The 22,880-nt window shown below is 54.8% G+C and overlaps 2 protein-coding genes across 5 annotated transcripts in view; one reads left to right on the forward strand and one right to left on the reverse strand.

Annotated features, from left to right (window-relative positions):
* TTC21A (tetratricopeptide repeat domain 21A) overlaps window positions 1–11,442 on the reverse strand; it is a 30,432-nt gene extending 18,990 nt beyond the window's left edge. Inside the window, exons 1-7 of the mRNA XM_060021401.1 lie at window positions 11,326–11,442; window positions 9,869–9,998; window positions 9,015–9,125; window positions 8,181–8,347; window positions 6,708–6,830; window positions 4,678–4,835; window positions 1,692–1,776 (exon numbers count right to left, since the gene is read on the reverse strand). Of these exons, the coding sequence (XP_059877384.1) occupies window positions 1,692–1,776; window positions 4,678–4,835; window positions 6,708–6,830; window positions 8,181–8,347; window positions 9,015–9,125; window positions 9,869–9,998; window positions 11,326–11,352 (801 nt within the window). The 5' untranslated portion in view covers window positions 11,353–11,442. The remainder of the gene's footprint in view (window positions 1–1,691; window positions 1,777–4,677; window positions 4,836–6,707; window positions 6,831–8,180; window positions 8,348–9,014; window positions 9,126–9,868; window positions 9,999–11,325) is intronic.
* A 115-nt stretch (window positions 11,443–11,557) lies between these two features.
* GORASP1 (golgi reassembly stacking protein 1) lies at window positions 11,558–22,685 on the forward strand. 4 transcript variants are annotated; one of them, XM_060022321.1, is made up of 9 exons: window positions 11,558–11,685; window positions 15,712–15,797; window positions 16,306–16,509; window positions 17,975–18,061; window positions 18,205–18,335; window positions 18,565–18,817; window positions 19,556–19,706; window positions 20,163–20,315; window positions 20,569–22,685. In XM_060022321.1, exons 3-9 carry the CDS (start codon window positions 16,381–16,383, stop codon window positions 20,814–20,816), a joined length of 1,152 nt encoding a protein of 383 aa, XP_059878304.1. In that variant the 5' UTR covers window positions 11,558–11,685; window positions 15,712–15,797; window positions 16,306–16,380; the 3' UTR covers window positions 20,817–22,685. The 4 variants fall into 4 exon arrangements, with proteins under 4 accessions (XP_059878304.1, XP_059878301.1, XP_059878302.1 ...); XM_060022318.1 differs by having other exon boundaries at window positions 15,717–15,797; XM_060022317.1 differs by lacking the exon at window positions 11,558–11,685 and having other exon boundaries at window positions 14,763–15,797.
* Window positions 22,686–22,880: the final 195 nt, after the last annotated feature.

Here is a 22,880-nt window from a genome sequence, read left to right on the forward strand (position 1 = left end):
AGCATTATTCATCCCAGAGCTGGCACTGCCGCTTTGTTCATGAATCTGTGAAGAGCAGCTGCCCTTTGGGACACCCCCAGGCAGGGCCAGGAGCCACCTGTCATGGTGCCCACATCACAGCCCACCAGGCTGGCAGCAAACCACCTGGGCTGGCCCAGGAGCAAATGGTCAGGGTAGGTCCCTGGCCCCAAACCCCTGCTCCATTTTGATGTGAGTCACCACATTGGTGCTTCCCTGTCATTCCAGTGAATGCTCCCAACGACCCTGTAAGTCAGTGTAACTATAGATACCCGAATTTTTCAGTCCAGCAGATGAAGGGTCAGAAAGGTTAGGTCATTTTCTCAAGGTTACCCAGCCAACGAGGTGGCTGACTGACTCCAAAGCCTGCGTTCTTTCCAGTGGACTCTTCTGCCCACTCTCTATGTGGGAGTAGGGAGTTTTTAGTCCCCAGCTGCAAAGAAGTGCCAAAACAGAAGCCCGGGGTAGGGTGGATCTTTTCTGCAAGACAAGAACTGGGCAGCCTGAGCTGGGGCGAGGGGCAGATCCCAGAGTTTGAGGTGGGAACGAAGGAGAAGAATTAAATGCTAATTGCCCTTGGGCCTAACCTTCAGGCCAGGCCTTAGGAAGGCCTGCCCAGGGCTCTGGGGTCTCAGGAAGCGGAGGACATGCCTGTTCTCTTGTTCTGACCCAGAGACAGTGGTAGAGCCCTTTTCGAGGGTTCCTCCCAAATATGAACGGTGCCCTCCACCTCACCTCACCCCACAAAATTCGTAATTTCAGAGCTGGCCAGATGGAACCAGAAACTTCCTCTTCCCACCATGACCCCTTACAGCCTCTTGATTTGTCACACTCCCTGCAGAGGCAATGTCTTTATTCAGAAGGCAGGGTTTTAGCTGAATACACAAACTCTTTTTGAAAATAAGAAGCTGTCTGGGCATGGAGGTTTTCATTAAGAATTCTAGGTGCTTCTGATTGGATGTGAGGGCTCTTTGGGGTTTCTTTGGAAAACTACAAGGCTTAGGAGCAGGTCTGGGGCCAGGTACTGCCTGGTACTGTCAATACCTGAGCAATGCCAACCATTCCCTAAAAAAAGGCATTTCCTGAAATATGAAACACAACTGTGGGGAATTCCCTGGTGGTTCAGTGGTTACTACTCAGCACTTTCATTGCCGTGGGCCTGGGTTCAATCCCTGGTCACAGAACTAAGATCCTGCGAGTCCTGTGGTGTGGCAAAAAAACAAACAAGAAAACCCCAAACAAACAAACAAACAAAACCCCCACAACCATGACTTCTATCAGGTAACATGGAGCAAATTATTGTAGTACACCGGGCACTGTTCCCAGTTGTCCCACCTGTCATCTTAGTCCTTATAACAAGCTCACGGAGTGGGTGGAATTATCTCCATTTTACAGATGAGCATCCTGGGGCTCATTCAGGTGGAGACACCTGCCCAGGGTCACACAGGGAACATGTGGCAGAACCAGAGTTAGCCTCACTGCTGGCCTTTGGAACTGTGTGGCTCAAAGACCAAACCAGAGCAGACCTCCCTGGCAGGGAGTATGGAGGAGGGGGCAGGGAGCTGAGACCCAGGGAGCCCCCTCCAATGCCTTGGGGGTGGAGGTACTGTGAGGGGTCCCTCCTTGGCTGTGTTGGTTTCAAGGCGTAACTTCTGAGTCTTGAAAGAACTTACTGTGGTTATGTTTCCTTCTCTTGCAAGCTCATGCACAGCTAGAATTTGGCAGGCATCAACATTGCTTTCATCTTTTTCTAGGATTCTGAAATAGGAGGAGGAGCCACGTGAATTGAGAATGTTCAGAGGCAAGGCTAGGAAGGTGTGGCGGCAACTTCTGATTGTCTCCTAACATCCATTCTCCCCTTCTCCTTTTAATAATAGAACCCCCAAACTGTTGGGGCACAGCGGCTACCGGAAAAGACTACATTTCCCAGCCCCCCTTTGCAGCTCAGGAGTGACCATGTGATTAATTTCTGCCCAATAGGATGCAAGCGGAAGTGCCCAGGATATATCCAGTGGTGCCCCTACAGCATGCCTTCCATTTCTTCTCTTTCCTCCTTCCTGCCGGTTGGAATGTGGACCACGTGAGCAACATCTTAGGAACAGGACAGCAATGAGAGAGAAGGGAGGGGCCTGGGGCCCTACAGAGTTAAGCTGTCATCCTAGCCCTGGCCCACCACCCAAACTTTTCCCTGAGAGAGGAATAACATCTTATGTTATTTAAGTCACATATTTGGGGGTGTCTTTGTGACAGAAGCCCATTATGTCCCAAATAGCACAGGTATGACCATGGTGCCAAGGTCTGGGGGGGCCAGAGAGCTGTAAGATGGAAAGGAACCTTGGTTTCCATCATATGTCCTCGGGAAGATGCAGCTCCTGATCATATTGTGGAGTTTTCTATATTCTGTTTCTTTTCTTTTCTTTTTTGGCCACACCAAGTGGCATGCAGGATCTTAGTTCCCCAGTCAGGGATCGAACCCATGACCCCTGCACTGGGAGCATGGAGTCTTAAACACTGGACCGCCAGGGAAGTCCCAATATTCTATTTCTTTACAGGAAATTTCATATTTTTCAGCCTGATCAGGGAATGGCCCTTCTGCTTAATTGATGGTTACTCTAAATGACATATAAGATTCCAACACGATTAGGCACAGTCAACAGTCAAAGACTTCTAAGCATTTATGATGAATTTGAAGGCACTGGGAACCTCATAATTTGGAAATTAAAAGAAACTTTTAAAAGATGTATGGACTAAGAAAGAATCAGAACGAATGTTAGAAAATTCTTAGAACCAAAAGACACTGAAAATACTACTGAAGTATCCAAATGTGTAGATACTGTTTAATGGTACCTCTAGGGACATTCATAGACTTAAATGCTTATCTTCTAAAAGAAGATTGAGAATGGCCAGGCATCCAACCCAAGAGTCAGACAATAGCAACAGAGTAACTCCAGAGGAGGTAGTTGGCAGAAAATAATAAAGAGCAGAAAGTAATAAATTAGGAAACAAAGATAATAGCATCAACAAAACTCAAAGCTGGTTCTTTAAATGAAAGAGACAAATTATTTTAGTATCAGTGGAGAAAAATAAGAGAGAAGGAAAAAATGAACAATTTTTAGGGCTGAAAAGAGATACACACCTACAGAGAGCAGAGATTTAAAGAGCAATGGGGATATGTATAACTGACTCACTTTGTTATAAAGCAGAAACTAACACACCATTGTAAGGCAATTATGCTCCAATAAAGATGTAAAAAAAAAAAAAAGCAATGCGGGAGGGGCTTCCCTGGCAGTCCAGTGGTTAGGATGCCACGCTTCCATTGCAGGGGGCATGGTTTTGATCCCTGGTTAGGGAACTAAGATCCTGCATGCCGTGTGGTGTGGCCGGGGAAAAAAAAAAAATTAAAGAGCAATGGGGGAACTCTATGAGCTGGGAAACCCTCCATGAGGGAAGGTGTCGGGTGTTGGACTCAACCCACTGGCACCAAACACCATCTCCCTGCAGGTGGATGCGGCAGGGCCTGGGCAGGGAGGCCGCACACACTCAAGGTTGAGGCCTTCAGCCAGGTGTTTCCAGGTATCCTGTGGGCCCAAGGCAGAGCCTCCAAAGCAAGCTCTTGACCCAGCTCCTGCCAAGGACACCGGCCAGGTGTCAACTGTGAGAGAGGGCTGCTGAGGACCTGCCCAGGTCTGGCACAGGCTGGAATCACTTTCAGTTTCCTACCAGCGCCTCTTTCTGAGACTCAAATTCCAGCTATCATCAGAGGAGTTATCATCCCTCCACAGGGAAGGAAGAGGTATGTTTGTGTTTTGTTTTATTTTTCCCACACACAACTTAGTAAAAACTTGTAGTGGTGACTCATGGTCACTCAGAAAAAAACGTAGTCCACTAACTCTTTTTAGGAAGAAAATTGGTACTGTACGTTTTAGGATTACTGTGATAAAAATAGTTAAAGCGTTTAGAGGTTAAAGAGATAAGCTTCAGTTATCTAGAAAATTCCATTCTACAAAACCCTCCATCAAACATCCCTCCCCTGAAGCCATCTTTATCTCTATTCACAGTGAAAGTGCTTCAGGATCACCCTATACTTGGCGTCTGGCTTCCACAGACCGCATAACTCTGGAACCCTAGGCTGTCTTCCAGATGCACTCAGCTTGCTACTAAAGTCTTCTCTCAGGCAACAATGACCTTTGTCCCCTGAAGTTTTTATTAACACATATCGCACCCACAGTTTTTAAAAGTAACTAATACAATAGTCCCTTTCTCCCTTTACTCTCCCCTACCCACCACTCCTCAGAGACAACTGCTCTTTACCCTGTAACTCTTGTTGCTTTGGGTTCCTTTGGTAGTTCCCTCCATCTCTCTCCTAAACACTATGCTTAGACCTCTTGACAGGCCTATTTCTTGATTCCTCCACTGCAGGTCTCTGCTGTCGGCTTCCTGCTATGACAGGTAAGTGTCTAGTTCACGTCCATCCTCCCTCTCCTCCCCCACCCCCAATGTCATAATGTCACTATTCATAACTCCTGTTGACAATACTGACTTTTGTGTCTTACTCCATCAAGTACACAGCAGCTCCCATCTCGCCTCTGTGTAAGATGGGAACGATTAGCCCCCTTGGCTAGCAAAGGAAGGAAATAGCAGGTTGGCCCCACTCCTCACCTGTGTCCCGTTTCTACCGTCTGCTCCCAGTCCTGCCGAGCCAAGAACAGCCGCATCTTTAGGACCAAGGCCGGCAGGAAACTGCCCCAGGCGACAGTGATCTGGTTCACCACCTCCAGGGCCCCCGAGTAGTTCTGCAGCATCATGAAATACGTTGCCTGTCGAAAGCCAAAGAAAAGAGTCCCACTGGTGCCCACGAAGGATGGAGGGGTGTCAGGGTCCCCACCAGGACAGGAGCAGAGCCTGACATGTGGGCAGGATCCATCACTCAGAGTGACAAATCAGGGTCCACAGCCATCTTGGGTTCCCTGAGAGACAAGGCAGGGGCTCCAGGAGACGGCTGAGCCCTGAGCAGGCCTGGGACAGAGCAAGGTCATGGGAGGGCCCCCCCGCCTCCCCACCCCCCACCCCCAGCGGAGAAGCTGGAGTTGCTGGGCACTTTCCAATTCCACATATGGCCCATCATTTCCCATTCACTTTCCTAAAATTCACCACTGAAAACTGCTCACTGGGCCAGTGCAGCAACTCAGAGTCGGTTAGGGTTTGCAGGTAACACTCCCCTCCCCACGGCAAGCCTGCGGTGCTTTTTCCGCTCTCAAGGCACACCTGGCTGGGGTCATGGCCTCTACAGGCAGCCAGCCACCAGGCTCTCCTGGGTGAGTCATGACACAGATGCCTGAGGGGCAGAGGGCAATGCTCCCAAAAGGCTTGAAATTGGACTCCGAAAGGATGGCTTCAGTTTACAGTAACCCTCCATTAAGAGACTTATTAAAAACAAGAGGAGGATTATTCTAAATAAAGATATATGCATAAACGTGTTCACTGTAGAACTCTTTCTAAGTGTATAACTAGAAACAATCTCAATATCCAAACAATAGGAGGCGGGGTCGGCAAATTACATTAGGCCCACACAACAGGGGCCTGGCTTTACACAGACATTCAGAATGACACATGCTTATGATATAACCTTACATGAAGAGAAAGAGACCAAACGGTAAGATGCCCTATGATTACAACTATATGAACTACCCACACTATCTCCCACCCCATGGTGGGTGCTGTGTGTGACCTCCTTCAGGAAAAGGGGAGTTGGACGCTGACAGCTCTTGGGGGAGTCTCCCTCCTGGGATCACCCGTGGCTGCAGGGAGCTGCCTGGTACCAGGTCACACACCTCCGCGAGGGGTAGGTCACACACCTCCGCGAGGGGCAGGTCACACAGTCAGCATCTTGTCAGTGAGGGAGTCAGTGAAGGGCCATCCCAGCTCCATAATTCCAAGCAGAGCCGGCTGAGGCCTTCACTGGAGCTGCTTCACAGCCCAAGTTCTCCCTCCTGCTTCTTTCACTTTCTCCACAAGTGTTGGTCCCAAGGGCATAACCTGCTAAACCTCCTGTGAGATAACCTCATGGCCTCTGCTCCCCAGAAAACCACCGAAGGCACACCCCGAACCAATGCGTAGAAGAAAGACTTGGACATGGCCCTAAAATGTTAACATGGGTTGTTCGGGGGTGGTAGGGCTAAGGATGCCATTTTAAATCACCTTTTGACCTTCTTAGACTTCTGGTTTTTTAATGAGTAACTATTCATTTTGTAAGAAAGGATATACAAACAGAAGAGGATAAGAGGATGGTTTTTCCATCATAGATTGATTCAACGAGGGCCACATCAGAAAAAGGAAACAATTTAAATTAAGGTCAGAAAATACAAAACACATACCTCCCTTCTCTTATGGCCACTAAGTGAATTTAACAGGTTAGATGAGAAAGTGTGAAAGAAAGATGCATAGAAAAGGGGCAGTGGGTGAAAACAAAAGGCAAAGAGACAAAGCCTGCCAGAGCTGAGGAAGCCTAGCCTCCAAGAAGACCCCACACAGGCAACGGAAACTCAAGATTGGGCAGGTAGCAGGGAGGACTGGAGCAGGCCCGGGGCTGTTCTGAGTCCCTGATGCTCTCCAGACCTTTGTTCCTCATCCACCAGCTGGGGGGTCTAGAGACTGAGGTCTCTGGGTGGGGACATTCTTGCCCCTCCTACCTTTCCCATCAGCCCCAGAACATCTTTGGTGTCCTGAATGCCATACTCGAGGTACTTGATGGATTTCTTCACAGTGTGGGGTTTGTCTGAGCTGAGGTCCACCCAGCCTCTGAGCACATAGCCCTGGCATAAGAACAAGGGGAAAGATGAAGTGCTTGGTCCTGTATCGCCTCCATCCAGACTGCCTCTCCTGCCCACATCCCGCCCTTTGTCATTCCACTCCCTGAGGCCCTGCTGGGCACCACTGCTCCCAGATCCCAGGCGAGTCCTGCTTTCTCCCTACAGGCCTTCACACCTCTTGTTCCTTCGTCTGGAATGCCCTTCCCAGTACGCGTCCCCCAAACCAAGTCCCTTCATCTGATTAACCACCACCAGTCTTTAAAACTCAGCCGAGGAGGCCCCTCCTGTAGGAGGCTTTCCTTGACTGGAATCCAGGCTGGGTTGGGGCCCTCCCTATGACCCCCATGGTTCTCTTGCCCCTTATGGAGGCACTACCACCTGTCTTGTCATTGCGTGTTTATTTTACACTGGGGTCAGGGCGCCAGGGTAGGGCCACTCCAGCTCTCTCCACTTCTTAGACCAGCACAGGGCCCAGCCTGCATGGGAAGCCGGGAATGCCCTCTGAGCGGGCAAGTGGCCATACTGAGCTCATGGGCCTTGGTGGCTCCCCTTCAGCCTTCACCCTGCCTCGCCTGGCAGGTGCCACAGGCCAGGTCCAGGAGGCAAGGTTAGAGGGGTGCTTGGAAGACCCTGCCCTGAAGCATCTCTCACGGCCTAGAGCAGGTTTCTCAATTCTTTTCCATTACTGCCCTCCTAAGGAGACTTTTTAGTCATTTCTCCCCTAATCATTCCCTCCCCCTCCAAGAAATTTTAATATCACAGATATACCATTTATGTACTGTGTTTATATCTGTGTTTTATATACAAACAGTGAGGTTTTTTTCACCCCCTCCTCCAATAACCAATTTTCACCCCCTTGGGGGGCTGGGGGTGATATATACCCTGCTGAGATGCATGGCTTAGACTGAGGCTTTTAATTCTACCATGAGTACAATTCTACAGCACATGACATCCACTGCATATGAGATCTTCTGTGTGAGCCACCACTGACACCTAGCAGATCACTGCAAGGAAGGAATACAGGCCCAGTGTAGTCAGCTCACCTAGTTTTTCAAAAGAACCAAGAAATCTGGACTTTTAGGTAAAAAATCTTCTGATTTCTAAATGTCAGCAAACTAATTCAAGATTTTAAAAATATATAGTGCAGGCCATAAAACCTATCTGCAATCGGACTCTATGGACAAAGGCCAGTGTGTAGTTGTCTACACCCTGAGCCAGCATGGGTCTTGTTGGTGTCTGGGTGTGGCCCTCCCCCAGCCCCAGGGCCCTCCATGGGAGTAAGGGCCACTCTTTAGGATGTGTTTGGACACTGCTTTCTTTGGCTGTTGCCCCCATAATGCCCAGGGCTGGTACCTCTCTGGAGCTGCTGGAGACCTTCAATGTGCGGTCAATGTATTCCTTGGCCTTGTCATGGCGGCCCATGAGCCACAGGAAGAGGCCGGCATAGTACAGGGCAGTCCCGCTGGCTGTCTTGCGGATTTCCTTCAGGCTGCTCTCAAGTTCCTGAATCGCTTCTCGGTCTGGGAATCCGAGAGAGAGGAGGAAGGGGACAAGTTAGGATGGGGAGGTCTGTCTGGCCCTGCCTCTCCACGCTCTGGGCCTCCCTCAACACACGGAGCCAACTACACGACAGCCCAGGGCCTGGGAACCAGAAACACTGGCCCGTGTGATGCCACAGGAGCTGCCCAGCCCTGGAACTGGGTTTGCTGGCTGAGATTTATCTTTTCTCCTCTGTGCCCAGCAGTTTGCTGGGCAGACAGATCAAACCTGAACCCCCCACCTCAGGCCCAAAATCCATTCCGGGTGAGGAAATTGTAGTTTGTACGTAGTTTCTTAGAATCTCTTCCTGACTCTAGAGAGGTGCAGATGAGGGGCAGAATTTTTTATTTTGGCTTGGTTGTTCTCGACAAGATCTTGGCAAGGGAAACCAGGGCGTCTCCCCAGCTCTCGGGATGTGGAAGGAGGACCCCTCCCACTGTCATGCTTTCTGCCTGCGGCTCCCACTCAATTGGGCCTGGGCACGGGGTCTTCTTTGAGGTCTCCATGGGGAGGGGAGGGGAACCACTCCTCACAGCATCTGCAGTCTCGAGTGCACACACCTCCTGCAGCCCAAGAGGGGCGATATCTCTGGAGTGGGGCTCTCTTTTCCCCACTGGGCCAGGCCTGGCTGAGCATGGCTGCACTCACCGATGGTTTCACAGCACTTGTGAGCATAAATGAGAGCCATGACGGAGCACAGGGACACATCTGGGTGATTCTGGATGCTCTCTAGGCTGCTGATGGCATCCTGGATGCGCTCTGTGAAGACAGCCCAAGTGGTTATTCTCTGGGGCTCCATGCTCAGAGGGCAGGAGGCTCCATGGCAGACACAGGGCTGACCCAAGGCTTGGTACCACCTGACCCAAGACTTGGACTAACTAGTCCAAAAGGTCACTAGTGGCCCAAGTTCCCTGAAGACTGAAGCTTCCTGAAAGGGCTGCTGGTGCCATGGTCCAGGAGTATGCACAAGGATTCCTGTAGGTCGGTTCTGAAGAAGGACCTCTGTGCATTCCCAGCTAGCTGCTCAGCTATATTTATCCTTCCATGTCCACTGACATTGGCCATGGGCAGCTCAGCTGGCCCCCCGCCCAGGACGACCTTCTAAATGTCAGTGAGTCGCACCTCCATGGGCCCCACTTCTCTCCCTGCTCCTGTCCCACACCTGCCTGTGGCCACACCTACCACTTCCTCCTTTTTCTGCACTACTGGCTCTCAGTTTCCAAGCCTGGGATTGGTTCAATAATCTTGCAGTCATCTTTCCCCCCACTCATTTTACAGATAGGGAGACTGAGGTGCAGAGCAGGGGTAGCGAGGTCTCTAAGGTCTCAAAAGTGAACTAGATATGGATTACATTCTGTGGATTAACCTGGGAATCTAGCTACTGAGTGTAAGACTTTTTCCATGGGAACATGATTGGGGTAGAAGTAGGCATCCAGGTGGAGCCAGCACATTAGTGCTGGGCTAGTGCCTGAGGTCAGAAGGCAACACTGACGAGTCCCTACCTTCTCTGAGGACTCCATAGGCTTTAAAGAACTGCAGCACTGGGTCATTGCTGAATTTTTCCAGGCCCACGGCCGCGGCCTGCTGCACATGGCGGAAGTACTTTTCTTGGCTGTAATAAATGATCCCAGCCTGCGAGGAGGAAGACACAGTTGCAATAGTCCCAGCCCCTTTTCTGTCTGTTCTGACCTGCTCCCTCCCCTAGTCCCTTCTCCTCTTCCAATTCTGTAAAGAGAAGAGAAAGAATATTCAGACCTCATCCCATTCCTCCCCAGCCCCAGGAACAGCTCCATACAGTTTTCTTGGGAAGGAGTTTGGAGATGTTTGTTTTGGAATTAACCACAGATTCTGGTTCAAATGTGATGGGGAGTTCAACTCAGGTTTTGCCTTAGGAAGGGAATAAGGGGGAAGAAAGTGAACCGATAATAAGAATCATGACGCCAGTACTTAGAGGTACAAGTTATTGTGGGCTAACCGCCTGTGGGGAAGTGTACAAGGGCTTTACGCCCATCATCTATGCATTATCCTCTCCATATCCTTCACGGTTAAGGAAGCCGAAGCCCATGAAGGCTGTGGCTTGACAAAGGTCACATAGTAAGAGGCGCTGAGATTTCAAAGTGAAGTCTCACTTCCCCTAAGGTTTGTGGGTGCCGGGGTTGGGGACAGATGTGGTTGGATTGTGAACAGGCTTGTGGGCCATATGAAAGAGCCCAGACACCATCCTGAGGGTAATAGGAAGCAGCTGGAATGGTTTTAAGCGTTGAACACGGGGGGGGGGGGGGCGGGGGATGTACTCAGGTGTGTGTTTTTGCAAACACTCTGGCTTGTGTGTGTGTGTGTGTGTGTTGGGGTGGTCGTGGATGTTGGTGGCGGTGGTGGTGGTGGTGGCGGTGGTGGTGGGGGACTGCTGGTGAAGAGAGCTGAAGCAGAGAAACCAGTTGGGAAGGGGACTGTTGCGGGTGCCCAGAGGGGAGATGGTGGTGATCCTGGACTAGGAGATAAAAAGTGGGTGATCTCAGGAGACATTTAGGAGCTGATACTTCCTGCCGATAGACAGGATCTAGAGATTCGTATGGGAAAGAGTAAAGGCTGGGGGAGCAAATGGTGGTGCGATCCACTGAGGTGAAGGACCCAGAAGAGGCACAGACAGGGGAAGGGGAGATAATGGCTAGGTGATGGAGCTGGGTTTTTATGCTTTGGTTTGGGGCAGCTCGGGGATAGGACTGGGTGGGTATGATGACTGTGGGCTCAGAGAACACTAGAGAGGATTCGCTTGCCACGGAGAGTGAGGCGAGAAGGGACGAAGGCAGCCTGAAGAGGCCGGGGACAGCGAAAGGCGGGTAGCGGAGGCAGCACGAGCGGTCAGAGAGGTAACAGGAGAGCTGCAAGGCGCGGGGGTCACCAGGCCAGGGGCGGAGAGTCCCGGAGGGAGCGGCTGGGCAGTGCCCGGGCCACGCACCATAAGGGAGGAATCATTGATGCTCATCTCCGGGCACCTGCGGCTCCGAGTCCGGGTCTGGTGGTGCCTCGCGGAGCGGGATTCCCGAGTCAGAGTCCCGGTCGCGCCTCTCGCGGCCTGCTGTTGGAGGCGCGCGCGTCCTTGGAAACGGAGCAGCCGGCCGCTCTCTAAGGGCGTCATTAAGGGTGGGCGTGGCCAGGCACCCACGTGACAAGGCGCGGGTAGTCGAGCGCCGAAAGGGTGAGCACGCTGGTGGCGCCGCGGTCCCGGGCACCGGCGCCCGAGCCGACAGTGGCCATGGGCCTGGGCGCCAGCGCCGAGCAGCCCGCGGGAGGCGCCGAGGGCTTCCACCTGCACGGGGTGAGTCGCCCCTGCGGCACCGGTGGCCTTGGCATGGCGTCCCCACCAATGTGCGGGGGACGTCCGATCACCGGCCTGGGGGCGGTAGAGGCGGGGTCTCGGCCTTAGTGCGGCCGCCCGGGGGAGAGTGATGCCCCTTCCCGGTAGGAGACGCCGGCAAGAGATGGCGCCACGGCACTCCTGGGCCCCGGCCCGTCTGCGGCCGCGGGTCGGCCCGGCGCCAGCCCCAAGTGCCAGCTCTGCAGGAAGCTGGAGCGTTTCCTGGTCGTGTCGGGCCGCCCCGGAATGGCACTTCTCCCGGTTGAAGAGTGAAAGCACCAGGTCCAGTCGGGACGCATTTGTGCACTTGTATGATCACATTTATGATCGCCTGTTGTGCACTGCGCTTGTTACTGGGCCTGGGGAGAGAGCCAGCTAAGCCCAGGGCCCGGCTGTCCCCGCCCTTGGATCCAGGGGTCGGGGTAACCGAGTGGACGCCAGCTGCGGGGGAGCCTGCCAGCGCGCATGTTGCCTGTGGTGGGGTCGAAGACCGATGAGAACCAGCCCGGGAAAGTGGGAGCGGGAGAGCCAAGAGAATGCGGCAGAGGGCTCGGGGAGAGAGTTTGCGGGGGATGGTGGGGGGAGGGCTCCCCGGTGGAACATTGCGGAGAAGCGCGGTAAGGCCGCGGCTGATAATGTGCCTTCGGTGTCGCCACAGAGGTCCCGGGGAAAGTGGAGATAGAGTGGGTTCCTAGAGCCTGAAGGTGAGGAGAGGGGCCCGCAGCAAGATGGAGATTTGGGGTGATTTGTACTGCGGAGAAGGAGGGGCTGTAACAGAGCTGAGAGGGGCAGGAGAGTGTCCGTCCCCGGCGCGCCGCGGGGCAGGACTCCCTTCTCCCTTGTGCACTGTGGATGGCAGCAGAGATGGGGGTAGGCAGACAGGCTTGTCAGTTTGGTGCCTGGCTGTTGAGCGGTGTCTGCATTGTGATGGGAGGCTCTGTTAACAACTATGAGGGAGGGGGGCAGCTAAAGAAGAGGTTTCCTAAAAGGAAAGCCAGGATGGCTTCAGGACCCAGAGGTAACAGAATCTGTGCTTGGTGGTGGGCTTTCCCTAGTGGACGTCATGGTGAGGCACCGGACAGAAAAGGTGGACAGTGAAATGCATGCAGCCAGGAAGAGTCTTCCAACAGGTTTGATGGAAGGCAAATTGAAGATATCGACAATGGGGGGTGGGGTGGTGGTGGTGATGGTAAGAGTGAAGATGGGAAGGGCCTGTTGGAGAGGGACAGAATGGAGAGACTGGGGAATTGGAGGTCTTCATTCACAAAACAGTTTTTTTTTCCCCCCGTTTCATACGTGTAGTTTTATTTAGTTGATGTACAATATTATATATGTGTACAATATAGTGATTCACAATTTTTAAAGGTTATACTCCATTTATAGTTATTATAAAATATTGGCTGTATTCCCTGCGTTGTACAGTATATCCTTATAGCCAAAACAGTGATTTTGAGCACATATGCTGTGGCAGGTAGAGTTCCAGGCACTGAACATAAAGCAGTGAGCAGAAAAGATATTGTCCCTTTTCTCATGGAGTTTACATTTGGATGCCAGCAGAGAGGGAAGGGAGACAGACAGGAAATATATGGTAGGTGGTGATCATTGCTAGCAAGAAAAATAAAGCAGAGTGAGGGGATCCAGAGTGATGAGTGGGTGCTCTTGTATACAGGGGTCAGGAAAGGCCTCTGATCAAGTCACGTTTGAACAGACACCTTGGAAGGAAGTAAGGACAATACAGATATTTGGGGGAAGAGCGTTCTGGGCAGAGGGAGGCCCTGAGGTGGAACTGTGTTTGCTGGGCTTGAGGAGAAGCAAGGAGGTGGGGTTGGTGTGCTTGGGTGGCGTGGCCCATGTGAGGAGAGTGCTAAAGGTTGAGGCCAGGTTGCTTGGGGCCTTGCGTTTTGTCCTGAGGATTTAGGATTTTATGCTGAGCTGTGGAGCCATTGGGAGGTTTTAAGTGGAGGTGTGACACTGCCTCCTAAACATTTAAAAAAAAAACGAAGAGCAAGTGTGCTGCCTTCCCTAAATATTGGCGTTCCCACGGTGTGCTGGGCATGGTGGAGGAGTCACTGTCCTCGGCAGTGGACAGGAGCAGACTCTGGGTCGGATTTCCTGGGGTCAGGCTGTTGCTGAATAACTGAGTGCTTTTCCTCCCCTGTCAGTTGGGGTTAGTGAGACGGTTAAATGACAGGGGAAGCAGGTGGTGCAGTCTTCTGGCACCCAGCCAAGCCTCAGAAGGGGTAAACTGCCATCCTTGTTTATCACTCTAGGTGCCCTGATGGGAGATACAGGGGGCAGGGGGAGTGTTATGAAAGCAGCACTCGTTGTGGGGCTGCGGGATCTGGGGTGATGGGAACGCCCAAGGGAGAGCCAGACAGAGGGGACGCTTGTTGCGGGGCCGGGGGTGCGGTGGGCAGCACCGCAGGTGATTTCCGCTGTGGAGCCATAGTGGGTGATGACAAGGCCCAGAGCAAGGGACCTTGACAAGGCCAGACTGAGGACAAGGCCACAGGAGAGGGGAGGTGGAGGCGCTGGGTGGGCTGGGAGAGGGCCGGGCCTGCGCACTGGGGGCCCCAGCCTCTGAGTCTCATTAATGATGGAGGTTGGCAGACACAGTGTTGAGGAGGGTAGAGGGCAACCGGCCTCTGGAGTGGGGGCCTTACCCGAGGGAGGTGGAGTGGCCCAGAGCAGGGAGGAGCAGCTCCCCGCCAGCTCTCCCTGGCGAACTGTCCTCTGATTCTCCAAAGACCCCTCGTCCCAGCTTCCCCCTGAAGGGACGGAGGGGCAGGCTCCAAGCAGCTGCTCTCTGGGCCAGGCCAACTAGGGCTGGAGTTGGTTTCTGGGCTCATTCTCACTGGAAGCCATGGCAGCTTCTGGAGGTGGCAAGGTGGGGCTCCGTCGGTTCCACTGCCGGGAGGGAGCCCTCATTCCAGGGGTGAACTGGCCTTGATCCATAGCCTCAACGGTGAGCTCTCCTTCAGTGTGGGGACTCCAAGACTGGAGGGGCTAGTGGGTGGCAGAAGCCATGGGGGCCTTCCCCTCAAGGAAGCATCCGGAACCTGAGGCCACATGAGCCCTGTGCCCTGTGGGCTGCTGGCCTGGCTGGTGCCTGACCAACAGGGCATCAAGTGCTCACAGCCAAAGGCCCGAGGGTGTGGGGCCCATATTCGGTCCAGACCTGGGGATAAAGGCTGCATTGTTTGAGCAAAGCTCTGTGAATGGGGCCTTTGAGATGGATTTCCACCATAGCTGCAAGCCTGGTTGTGGTGTTTTTGGAGACAGCAGGGAGTTCGGGAGTTGAGGGCAGGGCAGGAGCCCCTTGGGCTGGGAATGGCCGCTGGAGGAGCTGTCCTGTGTGGGGAGGTTGGATGGTGAGGGGACTCTGCGCTGCTCACCAGGCTCCCTGGCTCAGGCTCATTCCAGACTCTGGGGTCTGCTCTCCTCAGCCACCCCTCCTCAACAGCTCCTATCGCCCCACCTGTGGAACTGGGCCAGGATCTGTCACCACAGGGTCAGGGGCTCTCTGGGATCTGGCCACAGGCTGCCTTCTGCACTCTGTCTTTCTGGGCATGGCCCTGGCTCCATCCATCCTGGGGCACTCCCTTCCTGTCCACATCTAAACATTTCTGGTAAACCCTTCTGGCTTTCCAGCAGCCCCAGCCCAGGCTTCTGGGGCAGCCATCTGTGTCACCCTGTCTCCGTGTGGCCTACTGCTCTGGGTTCTCCTATGAGGCATCTCTGGAAGCATCTGTGGATCATACTCAGGAAAGAGTCATTTTCCAAAAGAGGAAAACCTGTGCCCAGGAAGGTAGTGAGAGAAGATGGAGTGAACCTTGACCATGCCCATGTGTGGCCTGCCTGGAACGGTTCATGCTGGTGTCTCTGTCCTCGCCGGGACACGGGGAGTGGTGATGGTTTCTAGAATTGACGGCTGGGGGCTTCTGGGAGAGTCCCAGGGTCAGCGCAGTGACCGTGGCCTCTGTGCAGCACAGGTGCAGGAGAACTCCCCCGCCCAGCAGGCAGGCCTGGAGCCCTACTTCGACTTCATCATCACCATCGGGCACTCAAGGCTGGTGAGGCCCCCCTTCTGCCTCTGCTTTGCTTGTGTGTGTCTCCTGCTGTCCCACAGGGGCCCCAGCCCTGCTCCTGCCTCCCTTTTCTGCTGAAGGGAGGCTGAGCCCCATCTCCCCTTCTTCCTGAGCCTGATGGGGGCCCTGCCTGGAGCTCAGCTCCCGGGCTCTCAGGGGTGGGCTGGAGCAGGTGGACTCCTGGCACTGGCTGCAAGGTCTACGGGGTCTGCCCAGAGGGGCCTGAGAAGTGTGAGAGCTCTGGAAGGGGCAGCTCAGAGTGGGCAGTGCTGCAATGCTCTGGACCCCGGGGGCTCTTTGCTTACTTTGTTGTGTTCTCCGGGGGGACTGAAGGAGGAAGGTTTAGCAGGGCTTGGGGGTGCTGGGGGTCACAGTGGCTGCAGGCCCAGCCCAGCCACCAAGGCCCTTGCCCCATCTCAGACCCAGACTTGTCTGGGGGGCCTGGCCGGGTGTGTGTGGGGGGGTCCGGGAGTCAGCCCCGCTGCCCCTGCAGAACAAGGAGAATGACACGCTCAAGGCCCTACTGAAGGCCAATGTGGAGAAGCCGGTGAAGCTGGAGGTGTTCAGCATGAAGACCAATAAGGTTCGCGAGGTGGAGGTGGTGCCCAGCAACATGTGGGGCGGCCAGGGCCTGCTGGGCGCCAGCGTGCGCTTCTGCAGCTTCCGAAGGGCCAGCGAGCATGTGTGGCACGTGCTGGTGAGTGGGCGAGGCGTATGGGATGGGTGTGTGGTGGGGGCCTCCCGGGAGAGGCCAGCAGACAGTGGGTCTATTAGAGGGTCCCAAGGGCAGGGTGTGGTCTCCCCTTTCCAGTGTCCCAGAGAGCGCAACTCCTCTCAGCCCAACAGTGCCCTGTGACTTAGGGCATTTTCTTACCCTCTAGACGTTGGCTGCTTCTTTGGAAAGGTGGGGACGCCATCTGCTGGAAGCTTGGTTGTACTGCCAGAAGGCTGCTGCTGCGGCTGCTTTAGTCTTTATCTAAAAGAGTGTTTTTTTCTGGTGTACTCTAGGGGAGGGGTCCCCAACCCCAGGGCCGCGGACTGGTACTGGTCCCCAGCCTGTTAGGAACCAGGCCTCACAGCAGGAGGTGAGCAGCAGGCGAGCGAGCAAAGCTTCATCTGCTGCTCCCCGTCGCTCGCGTTACCGCCTGAACCGTTAACACCCCCGCCGTCCATGGAAAAATTGTCTTCCACAAAACTGGTCCTTGGTGCCAGAAGGGTCGGAGACCCGCTGCTCTAGGATATTATGATTTTTCTTGGCAGGTCCCCTGAGAGCACCCTTGGGCACTGGGCTGGTGCCTGGGGTCTGAACCTTAATGAATCTCTGTGACTGAGTTGTCACAGATGTTGCTGTTAGTGTTCGTTCACAGACACACATGCACACGTGACATGCAGTCACTGATGGGGCCCAGGTTCTTGAATGCTCGGTCCTACGGCTTGATGGACAGAGGGTGCCCTGAGCTGGACACTGGCTGATTTGGTTTCTAGCCCCCCCTATTGCTCACTGACTCCTCGTGGGAGCCTTCTCAACCTTTTCAGCTAGCCTCAGTTTGTCCATAAGTGCAATGGGGGTGGTGATACAAATCCCTCTATATTTCCCGGGAGATTGGGGGTTGGGTAGTGGAGCTTTCCAAGGGAGAAGGCAATCCTCGTACCCACTTCTCACCACCCTCTCCTTCAACCTCCCCCCACCCACCACCCCATGGGTCTTCAGTTCTGTGCCTGCAGCCGTAACAGCAATGCAGTTGGGCACTTACTGTGGGCCAAGGTGTGGTTTTCATTCTGTGCATATATTATTTTTTTTAATCTTCTCAGCAACTCTTGAGTGAGTACTACATATCCCACTTTTAATTGTGGGGAAACTGAGGCCGAGGGGTTAAGTGTTTGTCCATAGCGCCCTAGCTAGCCGCTGGTGGAGCCAGGAGTTGGACCTAGGTGGTCAGATGCGGGAGCTCCTGCCTGTGGCACGGTGCTGCCCTCTGCTGGACAGGCTGTGGACCGGGGGAGGCAGGGGAACCAGAGGCTGGGCTGGGAGAGTCTGGACTTGAGGTCCTGGCCTGGGGACAGAGGACAGGTGGAGAGGCAGCTCCTGGAGAGGCAGCTTCCCACCCGCCGCCCCCCAGAAGCAAGGCCGATAGTTGGATAGTTTGTGATTCTTTCCTCAGGATGTGGAACCCTGTTCCCCTGCCTCCCTCGCTGGCTTGCGCCCCTACACCGACTACGTGGTTGGCTCAGACCAGATCCTCCAGGAGGTAAGGAACCACACATAGCCTTCCCCCCGGCCCCCTGGATGGGGTGTGGAGAAGTGGGTACTGTCCATGAGAAGCGTCTTGTCTTGTGAGGCTTCCCATCCCAGGGTGGGAGCAGGGCTCAGGTACCATGTTGTCTGTCGTAGTCCGAGGACTTCTTCTCACTCATTGAATCCCATGAGGGGAAGCCCTTGAAGCTGATGATTTATAACTCCGAGTCCGACTCCTGCCGGGAGGTGACTGTCACTCCCAATGCAGCCTGGGGAGGAGAGGGCAGGTATTTCCTGGGGTTGCAGGGTGGGGCCCTGGTGGGGCCGTGGGGGACCCTGGCCATTGGGCATGGACCTGGAGTCCCATGGTGGGGATGGAGGGATGGGCCCTGGGCCCAGGGGTCCTGAGGCTGACAGTTGGTCCATGAGGCCCCCTCATTGCTGGTGTATGGGGGTGGCAGGGATAGGAAGGGCTGTGGGACAAGCCCCGGAGTGAATGTTTCTGGTCTTCGGCAGCCTGGGCTGTGGTATCGGCTATGGTTATCTGCACCGGATCCCAACCCAGCCTCCCAGCCACCACAAGAAGCCATCTGGTGTCCCACCACCTGGTGTCCCGCCACCTGGTATCCCACCACTTGGTGTCCTGCCGCCTGGTGTCCCGCCGCCTGGTGTCCCGCCGCCTGGTGCCCCACCACCTGGACCCACCCCGCAGGACTCTCCTGCCCCTTCTGGCCTGGAGACAGGCTCCAGGCAGGGTGACTACGTGGAGGTACGTGGGGAGCACCTGCCAGCTGTGGTGAGAGGGGAGCTTCATGTGGGCAGAAGGGCCTGCAGCTGGGAAGAGGAGACTGGGCTGTCCTCACTGGGGGCCTGCCTGCAGAAGCCTTGGGAGGCCCATCTGCTTGTGGGACCCAGTGGGAGAAGATGGGCCCGTCCTGGGACAGCGGAACCTACTTCGGTTCTCCTGCCACTTGGGTCTGGAGGTGAGGGTAGTGTGAGGCACTGGTTGTCATTTTCATTTCATGACTGGGAAACTAAGGCCCAGAGGTGGGCAGAGCCTTGTTCTGTGCCTCCGTGAGTCTGTGGTAAAGTTAGGCCAGGGGCTGGGTGTCTGTCTGGGTCTGCAGCCAGATCGTGGCTGTTGAGAGGTCCCCCAAGTGCCTCTGGGCATTGGGCTGGTGCCTGGGGTCTGCACGGGGGCCCTTGGGGACTGCTCTCCAGGCATGGACTCTTCCTGTGGGTCATGGATGGGGCTCCGTCTGGTGGGCCCTTGGGGCTGCTCAGCAGAGTGGGAAGGGTGCCCCGAGTCCATGTCCGCACTGCACGGGAGGCCAGCCAGGCCCCTCTTGCCTGACTTCACATCTGCTGTAGAGGAAGCGTTAGATGCCCAGGGCTGTTTGCTCCCTTGGGCTGAGTGGTGCTCCCAGTGGGTGTGAGCTGGCGGTTAGGTTTGACGACCCTGTCCAATAGGCCCCTCCTGTTCCTTTTTTTCCCTGGCTCCCTGTAGGCCCTGCTGCAGGCACCTGGCTCCTCCAAGGAGGAACAGCTCCCTGGGCCCAAGAGTCCTGGCCATGGCACTCCAGACCTTGGCGACCTTCCCCGTTCCATGGAGATTCCTCTTCAGCCTCCGCCTCCACTGCAGCGAGTCATGGACCCAGGTACCGAGCAGGCTGAGAGGAAGCTGAGGGCCTGCAAGCCCTGTGCTGGAGCAGGTCCCGGGCTCTGGGCTGGACTTCAGCAGACCCACTGAGCCCTCCTATCTGATATCCGCCAAGATAACTGCAGGTGATCCAATCAGTATACGGATGGCAAGACTGCCGTCCAGAGGAGAGAGGGGGCCTGCTCAAGGTCACACAGCACACTAGGCACAGAGCAGGGTCTGGGCCCTCTGCCACTGGGCTATTCCCATGATACCCAACCCCAGGCCCCTTTCTTTCCTCAGAAACCAGCAGTGGGGAACCTCTGGGGTTGGCTGGGGGCATTGCCACGGGCTGAGGAGGTTACAGTCTCTGGCCGGGCCAGATGCCCCAGGAACAGGGCGCCGTGAGCCCAGGGCGCTGGCCTTCCAGTGGTCAGGGTTTTGTTCTGGCAGAGAACTGTGCACCTTCCCCTAGGCTTCCTGGACGTGTCCGGCATCTCCCTCATGGACAGCAGCAACGCCAGCGCCTGGTCTGGGCTGCCCTCCTCCACAGAGCTGACCTCCACTGCGGTCTCAGCCTCAGGGCCGGAGGACGTCTGCTCCAGCAGGGGTTCTCGTGAGCGTGGTGGTGAGTGGCCGGCCGGCACCTTCGGAGGCCTTCTGGGAAGGACCCCGGGTTGTGGGGAAGGCGGCCCTGAGTCTCTCAGCTGGGTTAGAGGCTGGCCTGCATGTGGAATGCAGCCGCATCAAGGCATTTGTACGCTAAAGCGCCCATCCCCCATCAACGCTGGGGGTGGGAGTTGAGGGTCAGCGGGGTTACTGCCCCAGGCCACACTGGCCCTGGTCTGTGGGCCTCCTCAGCTCCACCCCGTGTGTTTCAGGTGAGGCCACCTGGTCCGGGTCAGAGTTTGAGGTCTCCTTCCCAGACAGCCCAGGTGCCCAGGCGGACCACCTGCCTCAGCTGACACTTCCCGACAGCCTCACCTCTGCAGCCTCACCAGAAGATGGGCTGTCTGCTGAGCTGCTCGAAGCCCAGGCTGAGGAGGAGTCAGCAAGCACAGAGAGCCCAGATTTCGGGGCACAGGCTGAGGGGGCAGCCAGCCAGGCACAGCTCTCCCCCCCAGAGTAACACCCCAGGCACTAAGAAGGGCCTCTGATGGCATTTCATGAGGCCCAGAAGTGGGAGGCAGCTCAGGCCACACTGCGTGGCCAAGCCCCCTGCATTACGCTTCCTAGGCTGCTGCTGACAGGGGGTGGGGGGTGGCGTGGCTTGTGTCCACTCAGACGCTACTGGTCTCCAAGAGGTGACCTCCCAGCATTCATTCTGCCTGATGGTCCTGCCTTTGGGGAATTGGCCACTTGTTTGAGAATCTCAAGCACTTTTGGGGTAGTAGGGGCTGGGAGTAGCACCCAGGTTAAATAAGTTTTCCAGGAGATAGGGTCGGAGAGCAAAGGATTCTTTGCCGCTCGGGTAGGGTGTGGAACTTCAGTGGCCGCGGGCCTTGGGGAAGGGCATCTTTTGGCCACGTACCCACTGCTTGCTCCTGCTCTGTGGGTGCACAGAAGGTAGCAGAGTCCAGGCACCATGAGGTGTGAAGATGGGGTGAGGGACGAAGGGGTTGGTGTGGAGTGTTTGCCTAATCGCTCTGTAGGGCTTGCAGTGATTCTTTCCACAGAGCTCAGCCAGCTCTATCTGTAATGAAAGGCACCCCAAGCCCTGGGGACCCCTGCCGCTCCAATTACTGTCTCACTTTGTGCTACACAGCACAGTTGGCTCATGCTAACCACATATTCCAGCCATGGTTGGAGGAGAGGCAGTGAACTTGCCCACCTCTTCTGAGGGAGGATGGTTGGAAATTCTAGGCCCTTCAGCACACTCACCTGTGCTTGGACCACGATGCTTCTTCTTTGCCACCGTCTACACCCCACAGACCTGGGGACACACAAGTGTCTCCAGTTGTGACTCCTGTCAGCTCCCAAACTTTTACAACCATCTCTTCTAAATATAGAAGTCATCCAGCCAGCCCCAGTGGTGAGTAAAAATTACAAATTTAATTTCACCATCCTAAGCAGACTCTTAGAGCCAGTCCTCCCAACTGGAGTTCTTCACACACAGCTCCCACTCCAAGGGGAGATGAGGGGCCTGGACAAGATTGGGTAGGGGCCCTTCTGTTCTTTCCTGTAGTATAAGAGAGGGCTGTTCCCCTCACCTCCAGTGCCTTGGGAGGCTAAGACTAGGTCGAGTCTTTTGCTCTGCCTGGTTCCTGCAGGAAGAGGAGGGCTCCATCCAGGGATGGCCCCTCATCACTTGAAGTCCTCTCCTCTTTGGCTAGAGTCCCTCACCTTCCCTCAGCCCTCGCGGAGTACCGTGAAAGCTGCCTCTAGCCTGGCCTTCTACTCTCGGCCCAGTCGAAAGTCCCACCTTTACCATTTGATTTGGAATGTGTGCACTTACAGGGAATTCAGAGCTCTCTTAGGCTCATAGGACGAGGATTGTATGCTCTGGGGGGCACAGACCAAGTATATGGAGGGAGGGCCCCAAACCAGCAAACACTTCGCTTCTAGCACTGTGACTACATCTAAAAAGCAAGTCTTTGTCAAGTCTACCAGAGCAGCTGATAAGCCCACAGAACAGGGAGGCATTGTGTCCAAAGCCAGTGCTGGAGCCTGGTTCCTGGACTGTCTGGGAGCCCAGTGCAGCAATCCAGGAAGTAGAAAAGAATCACCATGGGCCTGTTCTGAGGCCAGCTTCCCTTCACTGTAGCCTGGCAGTCCGACCCAGAGTCACCCTCACCCAAGGGACCTGGTTCTTCCCTCCCTCACTTTCACACACTCCCCTCCTTAAATTGGGGGATAAAATGGATAGCAATGCTAATTATTTCCACGGTAAACACAAAACCAGAAGTTTCTTCCTTTCTCTGTAATCTGCTATGAAGGAAAATGACAAGTGAAAATAAATGTGTACTTACACTTTGAAATATTGTAACTAAAGCCTTTATTCTATACAACTGTGAAATACAGATTTTTACGCTTTTGGCATTGCAGACTGTCAAGATTTTCTGGAAACTATTACTGGTTTGACTGGAACAACAAAAAAAACCACAACCATGCTGGGGGTGAGATCTATGACAGGAAGGGAGCACAGCCGCCCCTCGAGGCTCGGCACTCAGGGCAGCATGGCCCAGCGAGGCCC

This window comes from Delphinus delphis, chromosome 10, assembly GCF_949987515.2.
Source record: "Delphinus delphis chromosome 10, mDelDel1.2, whole genome shotgun sequence".
Lineage (NCBI taxonomy): Eukaryota > Metazoa > Chordata > Mammalia > Artiodactyla > Delphinidae > Delphinus > Delphinus delphis.